The sequence below is a fragment of the Oncorhynchus clarkii genome, chromosome 20, assembly GCF_045791955.1.
Source record: "Oncorhynchus clarkii lewisi isolate Uvic-CL-2024 chromosome 20, UVic_Ocla_1.0, whole genome shotgun sequence".
NCBI lineage: Eukaryota > Metazoa > Chordata > Actinopteri > Salmoniformes > Salmonidae > Oncorhynchus > Oncorhynchus clarkii.
The window spans coordinates 51,016,749-51,042,466 of record NC_092166.1 but is presented as its reverse complement, the minus strand read 5'-3'; the positions used below and the strand labels follow the sequence as shown (position 1 = coordinate 51,042,466).

General features: G+C 41.4%; 1 protein-coding gene across 5 annotated transcripts; it reads right to left on the bottom strand.

Annotated features, from left to right (window-relative positions):
* Window positions 1–211: 211 nt before the first annotated feature.
* On the bottom strand, window positions 212–25,302 carry LOC139376473 (caspase 7, apoptosis-related cysteine peptidase). Of its 5 annotated transcripts, XM_071119100.1 has the most exons (7): window positions 24,857–25,302; window positions 22,066–22,175; window positions 9,644–9,795; window positions 8,570–8,698; window positions 4,826–5,001; window positions 4,125–4,263; window positions 212–3,851 (listed from the first exon to the last, which is right to left on the bottom strand). In XM_071119100.1, exons 2-7 carry the CDS (start codon window positions 22,173–22,175, stop codon window positions 3,625–3,627), a joined length of 933 nt encoding a protein of 310 aa, XP_070975201.1. In that variant the 5' UTR covers window positions 24,857–25,302; the 3' UTR covers window positions 212–3,624. The 5 variants fall into 5 exon arrangements, with proteins under 5 accessions (XP_070975201.1, XP_070975206.1, XP_070975202.1 ...); XM_071119105.1 differs by lacking the exons at window positions 22,066–22,175; window positions 24,857–25,302 and adding an exon at window positions 14,472–14,491; XM_071119101.1 differs by lacking the exons at window positions 22,066–22,175; window positions 24,857–25,302 and adding an exon at window positions 11,389–11,462.
* Window positions 25,303–25,718: the final 416 nt, after the last annotated feature.

Genomic DNA, 25,718 nt, shown 5'->3' with positions numbered 1-25,718 from the left:
AGCAGATCAGGCTGACTAGCCTAAATACATTTCCCAGAGCTTGAAACACCCACCTAATGGTGAAACGATTGTTTTTACACCCTTCGGACTTGGTGTGCAGGCCCTTAGGCATCTCTGAAAGTTTTCAATTGAACTGAATTGATAGATCCAGGATTAGCATGATTATACGACGTTAGACGACACAAAATGACAAAAATAACCACACTACTCATTTCACAATATAATCTTCATGTTTAATACAATAAAAGTGTGTTAACATAGGCATTCATTTGATGTGAAGTAATTTAAACATTGTATTGCCCCAGATTCAAAGGGGGCTGCAGAGTATGGCAATATTTAGTAAATTCACAATAAAAAAAATTTTTGGGTGGGGGGGGGGAATTCGTCTCCCTATACTATATATTCGTTTTTCCAAATCTTTTATAATATATTAATGTGGACAATAGCATTTAACACCGGAAAGCATTTAAAAAATATTACTTCTAAAAATATGATTTTTCCCTTAAATTCCATTCCAAAACAAGTGGAGCTAACACTCCTTTCAATACAGAATGGGCACTACATCACTGATAAGAGATTCATGTGTCGAGAGGATTCAAGAGTGCCATCTGTGTGATTGACAGGTATGTGTAAAATGTCTACTCAGTCGCCAGCATACTGTTCACTACTGTGGTTCATAGAAATATTGTGTAATCAGGTAAAAACAAAAAAGACTGCAATAAAACTAAGATGGGGGGGGGGGGGAATAGCGAAGCTAGCACCGGATGTTTTCCCAAAGTTACTAGCAAACTATGGAAGCAATCCTGTAAATTGCGCTGGAACGTTGCAGCAACATTGGAAGAATGCAGTGTGCGAATTGAGACATATGAATTGTGAATGATAACACTTGTCACCACCAGTAATAGCTGCCTCTGCAGATGAGAGTATTTCTGACTTTGGGACAAACATGCAGTGGATATGCCATGACGACCTTAAATATGTATGTGTGCTTTTGAAGGCCACCAAAGTGCTGTCAATTGAAGGTATTAATGATCAAATGTATGTGACTATTGGACACTCAAACCATTTATCAATTGTCATGAGAATAACATTTAACAAACGTTTTGTGTTTCAGTTGTATAAACTTTCATACATTTCACGTATGTAAAATGTTAATGAATTAGATGTTTTAATTGAAGGACAATGCAAGGTGTCTTTAACTGTGGTAATAACTGACAATTTACCACACTGATATACAGTGAAACAATGTGGTCATTTGTGCTTTGAGACCAGATTCAGTTCACTTATCACATGGACTTCCTCCATTTTGACAAACAAATTCAGGCATACATCATTTTTACAAGCAACGAAATGAGTGAATTTGTAGGCCAACATAAAGGGGTCTTTCAAAAGAAAAGTTAAATTATCCTTGGCCATTGATAAGACATTGATAACAAGCCATATATTGATAATGTATACTGGGTATACCAAACATTAGGAACACCTTACTAATACCGAGTTGCCCTCAGAACAGTTTATTGGGGCATGGACTCTACAAGGTGTGGAAAGCGTTCCACAGGGATACTGGCCCATGTTGACTCCAATGCTTCCCACAGTTGTGTCAAGTTGGCTGGATGTCCTTTGCGTGGTGGACCATTCTTGTAAAAAAAAAACAGAAGCGTTGCAGTTCTTCACACAAACCGGTGCAAAGGCACCTAATACCATATCCCGTTTAAAGGTGCTTAAATCTTTTGTCTTGCCCATTCACCCTCTCAATGGAACACATGCACAATCTATGTCTCAAGGCTTACAAATTCTTCTTTAGCCCGTCTCCTCCCCTTCATATATACTGATTGAAGTGGATTTAACTAATCAGTAAGGGATCATAGCTTTCACCTGGTCAGTCTATGTCGTGGGAAGAGCAGGTGTTCTTAATGTTTTGTATACTCATTTTAAATACATTGACTCCAGTGGATAAAGTTTACTGCTTCATCATCTTCAACCTAATGAATTCATGTGTGTACATATAAACTGGCAAAATCTCAAATCCTCCTTGCTTGTGGTATGATGGAACATTTCCTGTGCCCTTGACCAAAAAACACATAACGTTTTTTTTTTTCATGCAACAGATTAGCACTCTTTCCTGACAATTGTGCCAGTGAAACTCAAAATCCACAAAAAATAAATCTCACTCACAAAGAAACCTGAGGATGACAGTAAAATGTAATCTTTAACAGTCACTGCTGGGAGTGCATTCTTGGTATGAATAGTTAAATTATTCGTACTTGACTTTGTTACCTCTGTTACATGGGATCATATGACAAGTGATTGCTCTTTGAGTGAGACCTAATCCCTTTTTAGGATTAATGATATTATAAAAACATTAAGACAAATAGCCAAAAATGTAAATTGTACATTTTCCAGCCGCTACCCTCCTGATTCAGTTGAAATTCAGCATATTGCCGTGATCTTTCATAAGGTAAGGTGCTTTTAAACTGACCCGTGTAGCCTACATTCTTAGACAACTATTATGCTGCTGCGATAAGCAAGTCCCCTCTAATAGTCTGATGTCCTTACACACTTAATGAGACGTGGCTCTCCCAACCAACTAGGATCCTTACAGCATAGGGATTGTTTGATCTGGTTTCCGTGTGGTTGTATAACGTCAGCAAATAATCCCCAAACACTTGTAGAACGTTCAGGTATGGTGTTTCATAAACACAGTGGCAGTGTCCAATTACCCATACTTGCGTTCTAAATAGAAGGCATGTTGAGTATGCCAAAAATGTTTTAGTTTTATATTATGTGAACTTTAGTACGCTTTAAAATGCCAAAATGTCATACTTATTTTAGCTTTTCATCTAGCAGAATTTGCTGCACACAACTTAGTAAGAGAACCGTCTTTCGAGACCCACGTGTCTGACAACAGCTGATAATGGCAGGACTCAACGCAATTGCGCATTAGATTAGGCATTCTTAGTAGGATGAGCCTAGTATGCTGATATGTGTAGCTTACTGCATTTATTTTTACTGAACAGTGCATTCTAAATAGTATGTAGTACTATCAGTACCACAGTATGCAGCTTGAGTAGTAGGCAAGCCAGTTTTCGGACATGGCCAATGTCTCTAGAAATCTACTTCATGTCAAGAAATGCCCCCTTCCCTCCAAAACTAAAATAAATGCCCTGAGGCATAAATAATGTTAGCTGGGATCTTGGCCAATCAATCAAATGCTTGTACGCATGTCCAAATTTGGACAAGCTGGAAAATGAACAAGAACATTTTCAGATATTACAGATTTCTAACCTTTTAACAACCCTACAAAACTGGCAGCAAATTTCCTGGGTCAGTAAAATAACATGGATATTTCACACAGCCTGTTGACAAAAACCAGATCAAATGTGACATCATTATTCCTAGGAATAACCTGAAGAGGCAAGTATCACCACCAACACATGAACGCAGCGTGCCACTGTATAAATTTATTTGGAGAGCTTGTTTTGTGCCCAGCTACGCTACACGTGCAAAACGGCATTCTCTCCCAAACCGCGCAGCATCCTGCTGGACCTGGATCAACCCTGAATTTTGAGACCGCTCGGTTAGTGCGTGGTTTAGTTAGTCTCATCAGTCTGTGGTCAATGACGGTCAGTTAAAATATAGCTCCTTGGTCAGCATGGAGACCACGCAGGGGATCTGCTTCTTCTCGCTGAAACGTGGGTCCTCGGACCAGGACTCGAAGCTGGTGGCTACCATGTAGTTGACACGTGTGAGGATCTGCATGATCTCCAGCTGCTTACCAAACTCATTGAGGACGTTGCAGAGTGCCTGGACAAACCAGGAGCCGCGCCCAGGGTTCCTCCACGAATAGTACCCTGGAAGAGTAGTTGCGTCACTCTCTCCAATTGGCACTGATGCGCGCTCACACACTTTACAAGTGCACAGACAGATTCTCTCACACAGTAACAAACACTATGAAAACAACTGGATAGTGGATGTGCATTACCAGCTACCATGGTTGATTGGAACAACCAGAGTGTGAGGTAGAGATGGTGGCTGTGGGATTTCTGTCAGACTATCGGTGCAAGGAACATTTAGGAGCGGGCGAACTAGTTTAGCTGGAAATGTACAAGAATGCTGTGGGTTACCTGGCACGGTGGAGTAGGCAAAAAGGAAATCTGCCTCGACAGGAATCTTGTGCCTGGGATTTGCATCTGTTTCCAGGGTATCATTGGGGGGCCCGGAATCAGTCTGTATGCCATCATCGAACTCAGAACCTCGACAAGCCTGGTGAATCAAATGAAAGTTGAGATCAGGAATATCTTTTCAAGGACCTAGTAAAAAGGGCAATATGTCTTATTAAGTTCTACAAATATGGCTGTATAGTTAGTAATCTGTCCATCAAGAAAAACAACAGTCACCTTGCATATAAATGGGATAACCATAATCTATATACTTCTAAAAATAAGAGGTCCTGTAATTCAGCCTTGTGGAACACCATCAATTATTTACAAGTCCTTTTATTTCAAAACACTGCACAGCTCACTAACAAACATTGGGTAAACTATCTAGTTTGCCCTATGACCTAATGATCTTCACCTCAAATAAATTGTCAAATCTCAAAACATATGAAAAAGAAATCAGCATCTTGTATTCTAGGGTTAGACAACCTTTCACGTTCTGGTTCGAACCAGGTGCCAACTGACGATATTTAACCATGATTAATCATCTACCTCTTCTATAAGTTTAAGAAGCTAAGCTCAACAATAAATGCTTTAATCAAGCCTAGCTAGAACAAAAGCCTGGGCTTTGTGAAGCTGCCCAGCCCAGTGTTGGCTTTGGCCCTCACCTGGATGAAGAAGAGTTTGGGCTTGCCCACTAGACTCTTGCACATGTCACCCCTGAAGAGTGAGGTCATGCTCTTGATGGGCATGGCTCCGTCAGTGCCATAGATCATACCCTCCTCACCGTGACTCAGCAGGATGCAAGCAAAGCAGGAGCTGTCGCTGTGGTCCTCCTCTGAGGCTAGGACACACACACACACACACACACACACTTTTAGGGTTAAATAAACGTTTTAAATGCATTGCCATTCCCAGTTTCCTATTTATTGTCACCCTTATTTATGTGAGATGTCAATAAAAAGTAAGTAAAAGGTTGCAAAAACAGCTAAATAGCTACTCCGATATACAGGCGAGGAGAAACCAGGGGATTTAAGCAATAGCACTAGGGCTGTCCCCGACTAAAAAAAAATCTTGGTCAATCAAGAATCGACTGTTCTTTCGACCAATCGACTGGCCCACATTTTCAAATGTGTGTTTTTCCATATCTTTCCATCCTTTGTGTTTAAAAAAAAAAAGATTTAAGCAAACTGTTTGATTACATAATTAAGACACACAAATGACTAGAGGGAGTCCGACCGCAATTGATTTGATTGTGCTGGGCACAGACTTGCAGCGCTGTGTTAAAAAGCACTGTGGTTAAAAATATATTTTTAAAGGCAGTGAGTGACTGACTAGAACCCATTGTCTCTCTCTCCTCCCTGCTGTAGCGATCACCACAGAACATCAGTGTGTATCCCATGTTGCTGAAGCTGCAACATAATTACAGCCTTTCGGACTGAAAAGTTGTTACCGAAATCCCTAATTTATTTAGGAAAAACATTCCCTATTCCCTCAACCCTTGCTCTCTTTACATGACACATCGCATGCACGTGACCAATAGGGCCTGACCTATAGCCTATCATAATCACATCAATAAATTGGTTATAAACTCTGAACACGTAACAGCAAAACGGATGCAGACATGATAAATAAACTCAAAACGGGGGAATGTTTACTGGTTGCTCAGGCGTTAAAAAGGGAGTAAATGTGACTCGTTGTGGAAAATACTGGAGATCAAGAAAAATAAAGTAAGGAGCCAGCGCTGAGTGTTTGTCAAACAGGTGCTGTTAGGTTACAATATAATTTATCAATTAAACACAAAATAAATAAGTGTACCAGAGTCTGTTGTAACGTTTTTTTTTGTAAAACCTTTAGTACAGCAAAGACTGACTGTAGTTGCATTCAGTCGTATATGCAAATTCTGAAATGGAACGGTTTAGGCCTATTTATTGTTTACGCTAATTATTCAATAGGTCGCTTTGTTATTTTATTTTAAAACTAAAATGCTTGATTGCATTTCAAATCATGAATGACTCGTAAATGATTGATTGATATAGGCCTAAGTTAATTCCAGTATTAAGACAGGATTAAACAGGATGCGCGTTAGGCCTACTGATGATCATTATAATAAGTAATGTCATCATCATAAAATAAGGAGATGATCAAGGAAAAAGGAGGGTTATTATTATAATAATAAATACCCATTTGGAACAGTGTAAACACTAAATCAATTCTAAGCAACACCAGAGGGGGAAAAAAATAGACTTTATTACAGCATAACAAATATTAAAAACAGCTGAATTTGTGAAATTGTTTATCTGACATGTGGTTACATTAGACTTGTTGCTCAAGGACTCAGTAGGCTATTAAACAAATACTAAAACAGGCAACATAAGCAGGATCTGTCTTATTTCTGTAGATGCACAGTTAAAGTCAGAAGTTTACATACACCTTAGCCAAATACATTTAAACTCAGTTTATCACAAATCCTGACATTTAATCCTAGTAAAAATTCCCTGTTTTAGGATTTTACTTCTTTCATCACATTCCCAGTGGGTCAGAATTATACATACACTCAATTAGCATTTGGTAGCATTGCCTTAAACAATTTAAACTTGGGTCAAATTTTTTGGGTAGCCTTCCACAAGCTTCCCACAATAAGTTGGATGAATTTTGGGCCATTCCTCCTGACAGAGCTGGTGTAACCGAGTCAGGTTTGTAGGCCTCCTTGCTCACACAAGCTTTTTCAATTCTGCCCACAAATGTGCTATACGATTGAGGTCAGGGCTTTGTGATGGCCACTCCAATACCTTGACTTTGTTGTCCTTAAGCCATTTTGCCACAACTTTGGAAGTGCTTCACGGTTGGGATGGTGTTCTTCGGCTTGCAAGCCTCCCTCTTTTTCCTCCAAACATAATGATGGTCATTATGGCCAAACAGTTCTATTTTTGTTTCATCAGACCAGAGGACATTTCTCCAAAAACTACAATCTTTGTCCCCATGTGCAGTGGCAAACCGTAGTCTGGCTTTTTTTCCCTTGCTGAGCAGCCTTTCAGGTCATGTCGATATAGGACTTGTTTTTACTGTGGATAGAGATACTTTTGTACTTGTTTCCTCCAGCATCTTCACAAGGTCCTTTGCTGTTGTTCTGGGATCGATTTGCACTTTTCGCACCAAAGTACGTTAATCTCTAGGAGACAGAATGAGTCTCCTTCCTGAGCGGTATGACGGCTGCGTGGTCCCATGGTGTTTATACTTGCGTACTATTGTTTGTACAGATGAACGTGGTACCTTCAGGCATTTGGACATTGCTCTCAAGGATGAACCAGTCTACAATTTTTTTTTCTGAGGTCTTGGCTTTTGATTTTCCCATGTCGTCAAGCAAAGAGGCACCGAGTTTGAAGGTAGGCCTTGAAATACATCCACAGGTCCACCTCCAATTGACTCAAACCTCCAATTGACTCAGAAGCTTCTAAAGCCATGACAATAATTTTCCAAGCTGTTTAATTAAAGGCACAGTCAACTTAGTGTATGTAAACTTCTGACCCACTGGAATTGTGATACAGTGAATTATAAGTGAAATAATCTGTCTGTAAACAATTGATGGAAAAATTACTTGTCATGCACAAAGTAGATGTCCTAACCGACTTGCCAAAACTATAATTTGTTAACAAGAGATGTGGAGTGGTTGAAAAACGAGTTTTAATGACTCCAACCCAAGTGTATGCAAACTTCCGACTGCAACTGTCTGTGGATGATGTATAAAGCTAGGCACATTTAACAGTTAGGCTGTTGATTATAGACCTAATTATGTTGGGGTTTCCTCTCTCCTCACTTTCCAAAGACAATTAAGGCAAGGGCTGTTTTCTCGTCTCCTAACTCCACTGCTGCCTCCCCTGGTTAACTTGGCTATTATGCACATAGCAACAAGGTCTAGGAAAAGGCGCCATTTCAACAGCGCACTGATGTGTTTCAGAACCGACCACTGTCCAATGCGGGAGAAAGCGCATTTGTTATAAAATAATGTCACATTAGTGTTGCACCACTGTTCTTACATAATATAACCATATATAATTTCAGGAGCACATGTTTTAGTCTGATGGACTGTGCCATCCCCATGGACTCCACAAATGGATCAGTCCTCTCTGATTTGCGCCTGTCTGAGTGGTGTCTTGTACACCAGTATTATAAATAATTTCCCCCCTACTGCTTGTCTAAAGAAATCTCGACCAACAGCCAATCGACTGAATTGGGTCAGCCCTAAACAGTACTAAAAGAGAATGTGATGGTGTTGGTGCCCTGTTTGAAAATGTATGCACTGGAACTGTAGGGGGGGTGACAGTGAGACAGGGTACTCTCACTGAAGTCGCCCCTAGAATAGATACTGATGTCAGGCCTACAGACAATATGTACTCGGTGTGTTTACTCACCCTCTCGGAGAAGACGCTCCATCTTCTCACACGTCTGGTCGTTGTAGATGCAGACGTCGAAGCCCAGGCTCTTAAAGCACTTAAACAGTTCGCCTGCGTCTCGATCCGTGCCATTGCGTACATTCATCCCTGACAGACAATATGAACAGCATTCACTGTACTCTACATGTACAGAGTATAGCTTACACAGTGTTATACAATAGGCCACTAAAATCAAGCTATATCAAATGGCAGGGCTCCAGACTAACATTTTCCCCTATTGGCACTGGTGCCACTAACTTTTTCAGTTGGTGGCACGAGCCCATAATTTGGTCGCACCCAAAAATAAACAAAATTGCAGTGTCACGCAATAGAAACAATAAGAGTAATCACCTTATAAAGTCATTAAAAACTCTTTCAAGATGTGTCATAGAATACTGAGATGTTAGATGTAACAACTTATTTATTGAATACTATGTCCAATCAGCAATGTATGACTCAAGAAATGTTGATATTCAACCTAATCCAGTGATTGTCATGAATCGAGTTGACAGTCCTGTATTTAAAAATATATATATTTTACTGTCAAAAATAGGGTTTCAGAAAGCTGAGATCCTCCTCTCTTTATCAGGTAGTTAACTTCCAAAGTAGCGTTTTTTCCCGCAATTGCATTTTGCAATGTTACACAATCAGAATGCATTTTTCGGGGTGCATGAAGGGGGAAGAGAGAGAATGTGCGAGGCTCCCGCATTACAGCAGCCGGCCCCAGTGAAACAGGCACAGTGGCAGGGCAGACACTTTCATTACAGGAATCATGACGTTAATGCACCTTAATGTTTGACCAAAAAATGGAATGTTCTGATTGAGGTGACCAGGTAGAATGTGGGGCTTGCACCGGTGTGACCAAGTCAAAGGGCTGCAAAATGCGACTAAATGGTCGCAGTCTGGAGCCCTGAGTGGAAATGAACAGTCTTATAAAGAGTCACTGTGTTACATAAATATATTAGTGTTGTATAAGTTTAATAAAGCAGTGTGGATAATATAAAAGTGTTAGACAACCATGTATCCAAGTCAACATAAAAGGTGATGCCATACCCGTCTTTTCGTCAAAGTTCTTGTTGTTGATTATGATGCACTTGCCCACTCGCTGGTGGCTCATCTTATACTGGAATGTTGGTGAAACGATTCTGTAATGGCTTTCAGAGGAGTAGTCCTGCTCCCGCGTCTTGCCATCCTTATTCTTCTTACTGAGCCATAGGGAGAGAGAAAAAAAAAAAAAGAGGTTAATTCAATCAAATTCTATTGGTCACACTCGGGGCTCCCTAGTTAAATAAAAGGTTTAAAAAAAAATGTAAATACACCTTCAGCAGATGTTATTGCAGGTGTAGCAAAATGCTTGTGTTCCTAGCTCCAACTGTATATAACAATACACACATCTAAAAGTAAAATAATGGAATTAAGAAGTATATAAATATTAGATTGCGCAATGTCGGAGTGGCATTGCCTGAAATACAGTAGAATAGAATACGGTATATACACATGAGTAAAGCAGTATGTAAAACATTATTTAAACATGATTAAAGTTGCCAATGATTCCAAGTCTATGTATATAGGGCAGCAGCCTCAAGGTGCAGGGCTACGTAACCGGTGGAAGCCTGCTAGTGATGACAGAGACGACACACATAGGTATCCATTGGTGCCTGGATAAATGTTTCAGGTAAAGTTACATCAAATGTATTATAGTGACTGACTTATGGTTTGTATTACTGGCACCAACAGACCAACCTGTTTGGACAGGCCTACGTCTATAACCTCTGGTAAACAACTCAACAAAGAATGTGGCATCACTTTCAAAGGGTGAATCTTAAAAAGGTTTTAAGCACTAGATAGAACAGTGCACCTTCAAACAGTACCCACATAACACAGGGCATTCTTAAAGAAAATACATGCCACTTTTAAAGTCCTTAGACATGACACACATGCTACTGAAAAAATATATACATTATTGACCCTCACTGTATTCAACATAAAACCAAGGATTTAAAAATATCAGACCTTGATATAAGAGCGAGACATCCGTAAAAACAGTATTCTTACTCAAGGCTATTTCTGGGGAAGTAGGTAATCCAGAGAATGCCCTGCTTCTTTGAGAAAAGGCTAACTTGACACAACTCCTTTGATTACTTCAACATTAGACAAGCTAACATTTTTCAAAACATTCAGCTGACTTCAACAAATCAGGAATGCCAAAAAGTCAACCAAACACACAGAATTCATGAGAATCAAAAACATCCTTGAACCACTTACTCAGAGACCATTGAGCACGTACATTTTCAAATGAGGCATTAATGTCATGGCCAAATCTGTTGAAGTAATCCACTGGCAGGTGAATTATAAAGTTACAACATGTTCAGCCAGCTCGGGTATTAAGAAGTCATAAGTGAATCAAAGTATGTCCCCGACAGAGTAAATCTTCCCGAGTGACAATTCTCACAGACCTGTCATATTTCCATTCTGTAAAGGACCCATCCAGATAGGTAGGCCACAGTAGCGCATTGGGCTCACAATATCAGCATGTGTTCTCGAAGAGCCTAGTCATCAGGTTGCCCAAGAACTGCAACAATGGGACCCCATACTCAGACGCATGCGCACATGCACGCTCACATGCACGCAGACACAGAAAATGGCCAAACAGGCCATACTATACCCCACATGTGATCCGGAACTTTTCCATAGCCCCCCACCCCCTCCCTCATGGTGCCAGAGTGCCTAGCAGTGGTCCGAGAGTGGGCAAAGAGCCCTGCCTCTGTGGCACTGTGGGGGTGGGAGGGGTCCCTTACCTGGGTTCCTCATTAAGCGCCACGCCACTCTGCATCTGAAATACGTTGCTCCTCTTGTCTCGCTCCTTTTTTAGTTTTTTTGCCTTCTCTAAACCTCGAGGTGTCGATTTTTTTGGGGTGTACGGAGCGGTTGGTGTGCACTAGGATCCTGACATGCTCTCTATACTCTATAGACACTGGACTTGGCCTGCGTGCACTGGGGAGGCGCACTGTAGCTCCCTGAGTCAGCAGCCACCACACCAAACCAGAGTTTTCTAAAGGCCTATTCAAATGACCCTGCACACTCTGCGGGGGTCAGGCAGGGCAGCACGTAGCCTTTATGGCTGCTGACAAGCACAGAATCAGCCTCTCTCTCTCTCTTTCTCTCTCTCTCACACACACACATACGATTATTAACAAGCTATACTGTATGGTTATTAGTAGTTCCTGTATATGTGGTCAAACTGTATAACAGACTATAGGTTACTGTATGGTTATAAACAGCAGACTAGCTACATCCATAAGTGGGGTAGTCTAGGGAACAGCACTAGGTCTGGGTAACATGGTAGATTTTTTGGGACATTTTGAAAGGGGAGAGGGGTGCTCTATAGACCGAAAATCCTCGCAACAAATCAAGAATTTCAGTATTCAGGGCTTAAATGTGAGCGGGAATTGTGCTCTTGAAAAATAACATGACAGAGACGGACACAATGCGGAGGCAGATAGCTACCCAGCAAGCCGGGAACATTCCCAGGACATTAGCTAACATTCCCATTCATTTCTAGTTAGATCAAACCCTAACATCCCAATAATGTTTTTGATAACGCCTTTTTTTTTTTTTTTACTATAAGAAAACATTTGACATTAAATAGGCTATCCTTGGAACATTCATATATAACCACAGAACATTCCCCTAAGTGTATTATTAGGTTACCATGGAATGTTATAACACAATGTTCCAGTGATGTTGTTAAAACATCATTTCCGCAACAAAAAGTGGGAGATATAGAAGTGGTTCTGAGAAATCATCGGAGTGTTTTGCTGATGGAGATGCTATTCAAAACACCCTTACCAACCAGCAGGGAATATTCCCACAATACTCTCAAAGTTATAGTGTGATGTTAGGACATGACGTTAAAAAAAAACGTTCCCTAAACATACTTCAGCGATCATGCCTAGATTCAATGAAATTGGTTATGAGAAAACATTACTGGAATGTTCTGCTTATGCTGATGGAGGTGTCATGCAAGACACCTATACTCTCAAAGTTAGAGCGATGTTCTGACTGTTCCAAAAATGTTCCCTCAATATACTTCAGATATTGCCAGAGTGGTTATAAGAAAACAATATTGGAACCTCCCATTATGTCTATGGATGCTGCCCAACATATTGTAGCAAATCTGCCATTCTTAAGACCGAAAAACGCTCCATCAAGGGACACCCCAATAAGTTATTCTTTAATTATGCTGTTACCAATAATGTTCTAAGAACATATAGTATTGATAATGGAAGTGGTTCTGAAAACATTACTGCAATGTCCTGTTAATATTGATGTATAGTGTAACATTATAGGAAGTTACTTCATTTATAAGCATAGCCTACATATGGCAATTTAATCTAAACTCATCAAAAAAGAAACATCCTCTCACTGTCAACTGCGTTTATTTTCAGCAAACTTAACATGCGTAAATATGTATGAACATAACAAGATTCAACAACTGAGACATACACTGAACAAGTTCCACAGACATGTGACTAACAGAAATTGAATATTGTGTCCCTGAACAAAGTCAAAATCAAGTAACAGTCTGTCTCTGATGTGGCCACCAGCTGCATTAAGTATTGCAGTGTATCTCCTCCTCATGGACTGCACCAGATTTGCCAGTTCTTGCTGTGAGATGTTACCCCTCTTCCGCCAAGGCACCTGCAAGTTCCCAGACTTTTTTTGGTCGGGAATGGCCCTAGCCCTCGCCCTCCTATGCAACAGGTCCCAGACGTGCGCAATGGGATTGAGATCCGGCCTCTTCACTGGCCATGGCAGAACACTGACATTCCTGCCTTGCAGGAAATCACACACAGAACGAGCAGTATGGCTGGTGGCATTGTCATGCTGGAGGGTCATGTCAGGATGAGCCTGCAGGAAGGGTACCACATGAGGGAGGAGGATGTCTTCCCTGTAACGCTCAGCGTTGAGATTGCCTGCAATGACAACAAGCTCAGTCCGATGATGCTGTGACACACCGCCCCAGACCATTACGGACCCTCCACCTCCAAACATGGTAGATCGATTCCGCTCCAGAGTACAGGACTCGGTGTAACGCTCATTCCTTCGACGATAACCGCGAATCTGACCATCACCCCTGGTGAGACAAAACCGCGATTTGGCAGTGAAGAGCATTTTTTGCCAGTCCTGTCTGGTCCAGCGATTTTGTGCCCATAGGCGACGTTGTTGCCGGTGATGTCTGGTGAGGACCTGCCTTACAACAGGCCTACAAGCCCTCAGTCCAGCCTCTCAGCCTATTGCGGACAGTCTGAGCACTGATGGAGGGATTGTGCGTTCCTGGTGTAACTCGGGCAGTTGTTGTTGCCATCCTGTACCTGTTGCCATCCTGTACCTGTCCCGGATGTACCGATCCTGTGCAGGTGTTGTTACACGTGGTTTGCCACTGCAAGGACAATCAGCTATCCTTCCTGTCTCCCTGTAGCGCTGTCTCAGGCGTCTCACAGTACAGACATTGCAATTTATTGGCCACATCTGCAGTCCTGATGCCTCCTTGCAGCGTGCCTAAGGCATGTTCACGCAGATGAGCAGGGACCCTGGGCGTCTTTCTTTTGGTGTTTTCAGAGTCAGTAGAAAGGCCTCTTTAGTGTCCTAGGCTTGCATAACTGTGACCTTAATTGCCTACCGCCTGTAAGCCGTTAGTGTCTTAACGACCGTTCCACAGGTGCATGTTCATTAATTGTTTATGGTTCATTGAACTAGCATGGAAGACATTTTTTAAAACCTTTATAATGTAGATCTGTGAAGTTATTTGGATTTTTACGAAATTTGAAAGACAGGGTCCTGAAAAAGGGACGTTTCTTTTTTTGCTGAGTTCACTTACATCATAATATTTTATTAGGCTATTGCCCAAACTTAGTTACATCTTTCTTGAGGAAGGTCATCAATGAGATTTTACTTGTGATCTGCTACTTCCCAGCCGTGTACTTAGCACACTGCACCACCAGGATGGAGTTGGATCTATACAAAAAGGATAAGAATTTCAAGTCTCACTGCTATGTCTTAGTAGATATTTGCATATATCTATTGACACGTCACCAAAATCTGGCAAGCAATAAGTTCATGTTAATATACAGTACCAATCAAAACTTTGGACACACCAATCATCATTAACTATTTTCTACATTGTAGAATAACCAAAAAAGTTACCAAAAAGTGTTAAACAAATCAAAATATATTTTATATTCTTCAAAGTAGCCATAATTTGCCTTGATGACTGCTTTGTACACTCTTGGCATTCTCTCAACCAGTATCACCTAGAATACTTTTCCAACAGTCTTGAAGGAGTTCCCACATATGCTGAGCACTTGTTGGTTGCTTTTCTTCACTCTGCGGTCCAACTCATCAATTGGGTTAGGATTGGGTGATTGTGGAGGCCATCTCATCTGATGCAGCACTCCATCACTCTCCTTCTTGGTCAAATAGCCATTAAGCAGCCTGGAGGTGTGTTGAGTCGTGATAGTGATGATCGTCCCACTAAGCCCAACACCATATGAGATGGCGTATTGCTGCAGAATGCTTTGGAAGCCATGCTGGTTCAGTGTGGCTTGAAGTTTAAATAAATCACAGACAGTGTCACCAGCAAAGCACCCCCACACTATCACACCACCTCCTCCTCCATGCTTCATGGTGGGAACCACGGTGGGAATCTCCACATGCTGGTTGAGAGAATGCCAAGCGTGTACAAAGCTGTCATCAAGACAAAGGGTGGCTACTTTGAACAACCTCAAATATACAATATATTTGGATTTGTTTAACACTTTTTTGGTTACTACATGATTCCATGTGTGTTATTTCATAGTTTTGATATCTTCACTATTATTATACAATGTAGAAAATAGTAAAAATAAAGAAAAACCCTTGAATGAGTAGGTGTCCAAACTTTTGACTGGTACTGTACATTTGTACGGAAGTCGAAACATCTAAACTTGACATGAAATGAAGAGGACTGGTGAAAGTAAAAAGTATGAGGACCTTATCTGTGGCACAGTGGATTAGTTCATGGTTAAAACTAAAAAGGTCACAGATGCAAGTGGGGAACAAACCTACAGTTGAAGTCGGAAGTTTACATACACCTTAGCCAAATACATTTCAACTCAGTTTTTCACAATTCCTGACATTTAATCCTGGTAAAAATTCCCTGTTTTAGGTCAGTTAGGATCACCACTTTATTTGAAGAATGTGCAATATCAGAAAAATAGTAGAGAGAATTATTTATTTCAGCTTTTATTTCTTTCATCACATTCCCAGTGGGTCAGAAGTTTACATACACTCAATTAGAATTTGGTAGCATTGCCTTTAAAATGCTTAACTTGGGTCAAACGTTTTGGGTAGCCTTCCACAAGCTTCCCACAATAATTTTGGTGAATTTTGGCCCGTTCCTCCTGACCGAGCTGGTGCAACTAAGACAGGTTTGTAAGGCCTCCTTGCTTGCACATGCTTTTTCAGTTCTGCCCACACATTTTCTATGGGATTGAGGTCAGGGCTTTGGTCATGGCCACTCCAATACCTTGACTTTGTTGTCCTTAAGCCAATTTGCCACAACTATGGAAGTATGCTTGGGGTCATTGTCCATTTGGAAGACCCATTTGCGGCCAAGCTTTATCTTCCTGACTGATCTCTTGAGATGTTGCTTCAATATATCCACATAATTTTCCTTCCTCATAATGCCATATATTTTGTGAAGTGCACCAGTCCCTCTTGCAGCAAAGCACCGCCACAACATGATGCTTCCACCCCGTGCTTCACGGTTGGGATGGTGTTCTTCGGCTTGCAAGCATCCCCCTTTTTCCTCCAAACATAACAATGGTCATTATGTCCAAACAGTCATATTTTTGTTTCATCAGACAAGAGGCCATTCCACTAAAAAGTACAATCTTTGTCCCCATGTGCAATTGCAAACCGTTTTTTTATGGCGGTTTTGGAGCAGTGGCTTCTTCCTTGCCGAGTGGCCTTTCAGGTTATGTCGATGTAGGACTGGTTTTACTTTGGATAGAGATACTTTTGTACCCGTTTCCTCCAGCATCTTCACAAGGTCCTTTGCTGTTGTTCTGGGATTGGTTTGCACTTTTCGCACCAAATTACGTTAATCTCTAGGAGACTGAACGCTTCTCCTTCCTGAGCGGTATGACGGCTGTGTGGTCCCATGGCGTTTATATTTGCGTACTATTGTTTGTACAGATGAACGTGGTACCTGTGCCCAGACTGCTGCAGAGTACGCACTCACCTCCCGGACCGTGACAGCCTCCAGCGGATGAAATGAGCCGACACTCCGCACCCTATTCAGAAGAGGACAGCGAAGAGATCCAGACGGAGCTGGTGTGTCGAGACAACCTCGTTGGAAGCACTCATCACGATGGCCATCCATCTGGATAATGTTCTTCGGGAACATCGGCACCTGCATCGCATCTCGCTCTCCTCCTTTGGCCTTCCTGAGACAAAGCCTGAACCCAAGGAGGTAGGGTCCACACACCTCACCGTGGCAAAGCGATGCTGTCGGAGATGGCTGGGGCTCTGTCCCTATTGCGGTCAGGAGGGGCACCAGCTTCAACGGTGTCCAGTGTGTCCCAACCAGGGGTCCACGAGGGCTGAGGGACGGCACCGTGATCATCCATTTCCCATGGTAGGCGTGAGTATTCCATCATCACTTTCCACCAAACCCTTTCTGGTTTAAATTTCACTGGCTGGCTGGCCCTCGTGTTGTTTCTGTAGCTCTAGTGGACTCCGGTGCCGCAGGAAATTTCATTAACAAGTTCAAGCACTAGATAGTTGACCACTGGGATCCGGGACAATCACACACACATCACAGCACTACTCACCATCACTGTGGGACCCTTCACCAAGAAACCATCCTCGACCTCCCAAGGCTCCAACGTCACGACCCCACCATCTCCTAATCAAGGATGGAGGTCACTGCCTGGGCACCCTGATGTCAGAAGACCTGCTTTCCCTTACCCGGTGATTCCACGTCAGTTGAGAGTCCTGTGGTTGCCCTCCAGGCCGACATCGCAGATGTTTACTAGGATCTCTGAGAGGTTTTCTCCCAAGACCCGCGCCACAAGTTTCCCTCTTCATCGCCCCTGGGACTGTGCCCTCAACCTGCTAGCAGAAACTACGCCTCCGCGTCTACCCAGTCGCTGGCTGAAACCAAGGCTATGGAAGAGTACATCCAACAGGGTTTCATCTGCTTCTTCGTGGTCAAAGAGGGAGGTCTACGTCCGTGCATAAACTACAGATGTCTCAATTTCATCACCACCAAGTACCACTACCCTCTCCCGGCCGCCATCGAACAGCTCCGTGGGGCCCGGTTTTTCACTGGACTGGACCTGGCGGAGTGCCTACAATCTGAACGGCATTCAGCACAATGTCTGGCCACTACGAGTACTTGGTGATTCCTTATGGATTAGCCAATGCTCCACTCCCCTTCTTGGTCAAATAGCCCTTACACAGCCTGGATGCGTGTTGGGTTATTGTCCTTTTGAAGAACAAATTATAGTACCACTAAGCACAAAGAAGACGGTATGGCGTATCGCTGAAGAATGCTGTGGTAGACATGCTGGTTAAGTGTGTCTTGAATTCTAAATAAATCAGACAGTCTCACCAGCACAGCAAAATTTCCTTCCACTCGGCGTCGTCCAATTAACAAAAAATATTGCCGTAAAGCGTGTGATTTGCGACATAACAAAATAAACGATAGAGCATAATATGAAACAATAGATGTTTTTTTATCGTTTGTTTCATTATCTCGCAAATCACACTCTTTACGGCAATATTTTTTTGTCAATTGGACAATGCTTTGTGTTCTTCCACACGTGCCTTGTGGAAGGAGATTTGAAACACAGACTCAAACACCACTAACCTCTTTTACCTACGCAAGAATCATGTGGAATAGGCCGGTCCCGACCACAGGCTCAAACACCACTAACCTCTTTTACCACCTACGCAGGAGTCATGTGGAACAGGCCGGTCCCGACCACAGACTAACACCACTAACCTCTTTTACCACCTACGCAGGAGTCATGTGGAACAGGCCGGTCCCGACAACAGGCTCAAACACCACTAACCTCTTTTACCACCTACGCAGGAGTCATGTGGAACAGGCCGGTCCCGACCACAGACTAACACCACTAACCTCTTTTACCACCTACGCAGGAGTCATGTGGAACAGGCCGGTCCCGACAACAGGATCAAACACCACTAACCTCTTTTACCACCTACGCAGGAGTCATGTGGAACAGGCCGGTCCCGACAACAGGATCAAACACCACTAACCTCTTTTACCTACGCAAGAATCATGTGGAACAGTACGGAGAGAGGCTACAGATGAGACCCCAAAAAGTACAGTCGAGGGCTCAAAACATACCCCGACTCAGAACGTTGCAAGAGGCTTTTACCCGCGGCAAACCATATGGCAAAGAATCACGAAGATGGAAGGAGATAACAGCTGCCGTTACGTAGATCTGCAAAGACATGGCCCAGATTCACACTGTCAAGAAACGGGGGTTTCGTGAGTTGGTGCTAACACTCAACCCAAGGTACCAAACGCAAATTGAAATGACACATATTAATGCCAAAATAACTTGCAAAACAGGCAAGACCCCCCCCCCCCCCCCAAAAAAAATATATATATATATATATTTTAGGCCTAAATTTTGTTTGCAACTATAGTTTAAGTGTTTTCCATTGACTTTTTAAGATTTTATACATTAATATTTTGATACATGCTTAATTGAAAATTTGCACAAAGGTTCTACATAAAATGAGAAATAATCAAATACGAGTAAGTACATTTTATTTGTTGAGTATAATTCAAAATGTAAGAAATAGGCCTTTACATGTGGTCATTTTATATAAACTATTTATTAATTGAATTTACAGAAAATGTGCTGTATCAATATGTACCTTTATATGAAATGAACTATATCGGGATATGAGATTTTGGCCATATCGCCCAGCCCTACTGTGAAGCATTTATTTGGGCTGCAATCTGATGTGCAGTTAACCCTAATGAATTTATCCTCTGCAGCAGAGGTAACTCTGGGTCTTCCTTTCCTGTGGCGGTCCTCATGAGACCCAGTTTCATCATAGCGCTTCATGGTTTTTGCGACTGCACTTGAAGAAACTTTCAAAAAGTTCTTGAAATGTTTCGTATTGACTGACCTTCATGTCTGAAAGTAATGATGGACTGTCCTATAAAATGTGGCCTAAATTCATCTTAAAAATTCCGTCAACATAGCATATTATTTATGCAAATAAAACACCATCAAAATTTTAAGGCTTTAAAAGGTGCAATCTGGGATTGGTACATCCATTTTTTTTATTTTAAATTATGCCAAAGTTTAGGGTTATTTTCTCTTTGCCCTCCATTGTTTCTTTTCCCATTTTCTAAATCTCCAAATAACAATCTGTGCATGTGCCACAAACCTAGGCCCAGATTTCAATACCCCAGGTAGATTATACGAGTGTTGTGTTAGTGTAGCTGTGAGATGACTTAAGGTTTATCAGAAAAGTTACTGACCTAATGCATTTCAGTTATGTGAAACTGGACTTAATTTGGATCTAGGAAATGGCCTCAAGGGTTTAACCTTTATACTGCTGGAGGAACTGACACTTCTCAATCTCATAAAACAAAAAAAAAATTATGAGCATGCTATACTTAGTTATTGAACCTTCCATTTTGGACTCTCAATGTCGAGTCCTTCCTAATATTGTGTTGCACCCCCTTTTACTCTCAGAGTAGCCTCAATTAGTCATGGCATGGACTCTACAAGGTGTCGAAAGCGTTCCACAGGGATGCTGGCCCACGTTGACTCCAATGCTTCCCAGTTGTGTCAAGTTGGCTGGATGTCCTTTGGGTGGTGGACCATTCTTGATACACACAGGAAACTTGGGTGAAAAACCCTGCAACGTTCCAGTTCGACACAAACAAGTGCGTCTGGCACCTTTTTAAAATGTTTAATTCAACCTTTAATTAACTAGGCAAGTCAGTTCAAAACAAATTTATATTTTAATATGAGAGCCTACCCGGGAACAGTGGGTTAACTGCCTTGTTCAGGGGCAGAACGACAGATTTGTACCTTGTCAACTCGGGGATTCGATCCAGCAACCTTTCCGTTACTGGCCCAACGCTCTAACCACTAGGCACCTACTACCGTACCCCGTTCAAAGGCACAAATATTTTGTCTTGCCCATTCACCCTTTTAACGGCACACACACAATCCATATCTCAATTGTCTCAAGGCTTTAAAATCCTTCTTCAACCTGTGTCCTCCCCTTCATCTACACTGATTGAAGTGGATTTGATAAGTGAACGATACTTTCTGAAGGCACTGTATAATCAATACACAACTTCCAAGGAGTAGGGTATTTGACGCAAACATAAAAAGTATAACTTTTCCATTGTATACATTTACATAATCACATTCACTCATGGAAGGCAATTAGGCCCTGGCCAGCAAACAAAATATCTTGCTTCATTTTGTAAATGATTGTCATTTAGTTTACTGATTTGAAAAGACTAAATGTTTTTACTCTCTTATTGCACACTCTGCATGGCTCGAGAACAATGACGTGATGTTGTACACAATTTGAGGACCCTTTTTGGCTCTAGCGCTACTTTCAAAACTACTGGCTTAAAAGTATTTTTGTTAAACTCTGCAGCCTCCCTTTCAGACAGTCATGCACTTACATGATTTTGTATGCATGTGTGGGTTCTAATTGTATGTCTCAAAGTACTTCAACTTGGCCTAGAAGTACTGTAGTTGATTCAGCCACATTATTTGAAAATACTAAAATACACAGAAAATAAGTATTTACAATACAAATACTTAAATATGCAAGTATTTGAACACAGGTCTGTTTAATTGCACGTAACCTGCACTGAAAGCAGTAGATAAGGTTTGTAGCACCCCCTTGTGGTGAAAAGTAGTTGAGGGGGAAATCACATATCACACATGGTTCTTCCCCCTTCTTCCCCTCACTAATTTATTGAAACACTAATTATATATATATTTTTTTATTTCCACCAACAGACTTTCAATAGTCTGAACATTAACACTCTTAAATGTTATGCTTCTACTTTTTTTAGTAGGCTGTCCTTGATTCTGGCTGTTGGTCGACCAATAAATATAGATTTTAAAATGATTACTCAGTTAAATATCGGTCCGAAAAGTCTGTTAATTGAATTTCATTCATGTTTTTATAGTTCATTTTACAGGCATATATCTTAATATTATAAATGCCTTATGAGTTAAGTACCACTGTCCTACCATAAAACCCCAAATTTAAGATTGTATAGCTGTTGTTTATGTGTAGCTTCAAAATATGATTCTAGTAAATCCTTGCATGTAGTGTATAGCTCCGCCAGGGTAAGACTGTTGATACATGCACCTCTCATGTCTTTTGGACACGGTACTCACAATCCAAAGAGGAGGAATCTTCCCTTTCGGTCAGGTTTGGCATCTGTTACATCTTCAAGCTCCTCGACTTCTCCCTCTAGCGGAGTAACATCAGGTTCTTCTGCCGCCATCTATGTCACACACAAAACATCAGCCAATTTATATAAACAGACATAACATAAATTATATTTCTTACATGGCTCCAGCTGGGCCTATTCATTAAAGCTACATTCCAGGATTTGAATAAATAAATAAATACAAAATCCCCGCCACTTGGAATACAGCTGAGGGATGGGGTCAGGGAAATGTAATCTCTTCAAAATTCATAGAAAGTGCTCTAGATACAAGGACTGACAGTCTTTGACATCCAAGATAGGTTTAATCCAGTGAGTCCCACCAGCGTGATTTACAACTACCTGCCCATTTTCAACATTATGTGTTTAACATTAGTCTGTGTGATTTAACAGCGTCTAAGCTAGAGCAGTGTTTGTGAGACAAGGGCGGATCCCGAAGGGGCTCAGGCCGGATCTTTTTTTAAAAAAACGTCTGTACAGTCAATGGTTTGAGCTACAAACTATTAAAGCTATCTATGAATAGTTGAGACTCAAATACGCACGTGGAAACATGTTTTACTCTATGATGCTCACAAGCTACACAAGCGTCTTTAGAAGTTAAGGGGTTCTTCTACATAGAAGATCATAGGAAATCCCAGGACATAGTGTCTATAATAATCTTACAGTTGCTGTCCCAAACTCCACGCTGTTGTCACTGACTAGTTGGCTATTAATTTCAATACAATAGCCCATCTGTGTAAAGGACCGACGAGTTGTGCGTTCCGAGATGCCGTTCTGCACACCACTGATGTACTGCTCGAGCTGTTTTGCAAGGAGGAATGGGAAAAGATTTCAGTCTCTCGATGTGCAAAACTGATAGACATACCCCAAGCGACTTACAGCTGTAATCGCAGCAAAAGGTGGCGCTACAAAGTATTAACTTAAGGGGGCTCAATAATTTTGCACGCCCAATTTTTCAGTTTTTGATTTGTTAAAAAAGTTTGAAATATCCAATAAATGTCGTTCCACTTCATGATTGTGTCCCACTTGTTGTTCTTCACAAAAAATACAGTTTTTATCTTTATGTTTGAAGCCTGAAATGTGGCAAAAGGTCGCAAAGTTCAAGGGGGCCGAATACTTTCGCAAGGCACTGTAAATGTCTTGGAATGGTCTAGTCAAAGCCCAGACCTCAATCCAATTGAGAATCTGGGGTATGACTTAAAGATTGCTGTACACCAGCGTAACCCATCCAACTTGAAGGAGCTGGAGCAGTTTTTCCTTGAAGAATGGGCAAAAATCCCAGTGGCTAGAGACTTGCAGCTGTAATTGCTGCAAAAGGTGGCGCTACAAAGTATTGACTTGGGGGGGTGAATTGTTCAGTTTTTGTCTTATTTCTTGTTTCACAACAAAAAATATTTTGCATCTTCAAAGTGGTAGGCATGTTGTGTAAATCAAATGATACAAACCCCCAAATGTTTAATTTTAATTCCATGTTGTAAGGCAACAAAACGGGAAAAATGCCAAGGGGTGAATACTTTCACAAGCCACTCTATATCAGTTCATAGCTTGAAGAATGATAGCCAAAAGGCCAGCAGATGGTGAAATATTGAGTTGTGTCATCTTACCGTCCAAATGCACTGTATGCAGCCGGCAATGCATTCGTGTCACTCGTGGACCGGTTCATACCTAAAACATTATCCATTAGGGCTGCATAGGCTTGGATTTCCTCAACTTATTTTAATGCTTAATTCATTAATGACTTAATTATTTAATGAGCAGGCATGCTACTAGTGGCTAAACGCTAATCCCGAATGTTATGTATCGGCTTTATCCAATCAGGTTGAAACTCTCAGCCCAGGGGTTCTGTTTCTTTTACGCCTGCTGCATTAGCAGCATCTCATTAGAGGAAAATAAGACTGTTCTCAGGGCAGACCTGGTTGTAGCTAGGTATATTAACTGAGTTAATATACACCTGAAATATTGTACTATTTTATAGTAATTTCCTATTTTTATATTGATGTCTACCCAATGTGGACCTGACAGAGACAATGGAATATTTTCAATGTTTAGTAAAGTTAAATATTTTGGGCTTTGGAATTTCCATTAAAAAAAACACTTTATAATGCAATTCATGTTTAAGAAAGAAAAAGTGAAACCAAAATCCGTGATTATTTTTCAATAGTCGAACCGACCTCAAAGCACTAACGTTAATCACTCAGCACTAGATTTGACCTAACCTTAGGTGAAAAAAACAGACTGCTTACAATCTGATTTGGCTGAACGCGATACACAATATCCGGGATTAGCATTTAGCCACTCTAGCATGGTGGTGGGAAATGGTTTCACAAAGAACATACGCATATTTTCCACGTTTTGTCCTCCGTCTCGCTATTCAATAAAGTTGAGGAAATCGAAGCCTATGCAGCTTCAATTGGTTGTTTTATGTACGAAACGAGGGGATGCCAATGTATTGCCGGCTGCATACAATGCAAGGTAAACTGACACGACTCAATATCGCCATCAGCCGGCCTTTGGTCTGGAAGAATGATTGAAGTCCAAAGTTTGCAAATCCCACACCATACCAAAACCACAACCACAATTTGTCTAGCTAGAAATATCTGCTCTATATTTTGTCCAGCCAGAGGTAATTCATTTTCAGGAACGAGCCCCCGACGGAAGTCAAGTTTGGAAGCTGGCTAGCTAGCATTGCAGTAAAGTTAGTGCCACAACAAGATGATCAACAAAACAGTACGACTTACTTTTGTTTTAAGCCGTTTGTCATCTAGGGAAAAACCTTGTGTCTGTCAAAACTGGGCAGAATATAATAGCTATATAGCATAACTAGTATAATTCGTGTTCGTCAAGGTGATTCACCTTCAGCTCACAGGAAGAAAGTGAAAGTAGCGGCATCGAGTTTCTGAACATACTGAGGCCGCGTTCAAAACAACTGGGGAGAATACGAGGTCAAATAATGACGTCCGTGATCTTCAGGTCGGAATTCTAGAAAGAGACCCGAGTTTTTTACCCCATAAAAAAAACATTTTAAAAAATGAAAGAGGCCCGAGTTGCAATTCCGAGTTGGACGACCGTTCAAATCTATTTCTCTAAATCGGAGAGCTCTGTAGTCAGATTTCCGAGTTACGAGTTCTCACAGTTGTTGTGAACGCGGCATGTACTGTTTCCGAAGCCATGGGCGCAACAACGCGAGACTTCCGGGAACGCTGGCGAAACAGACCAAGCCAAGGCTTGAGAAGTGAAACATTCTTCCTCAGTTGTTAATTTTCTGGTAATATAAAGGCATAACCTACATTCGAGCCAATGTGTTTCGTGTTGATAACCGCATAAATTGCTCTCAGACAAGGTCATTTAATTACCCCCCCAAAACGAAATACTAACTAGCTAGCCTTGAATAATATAGGAATATATAGGAATATATAGGAATATAATTAGATGCAGAAGACTTTGAATGGTTATGGGTCTGAATAAATAACTGCTATAGCCTATCGCCTACTTTCAAACTACCTTTGAGCTCTATTGGCTGCTATATATAACACTCAGCGAAAAATAGCTTGCATCCCTCTTCGAATACCTATTGGTTAAAATGTCCTGCGAGCTATTGTA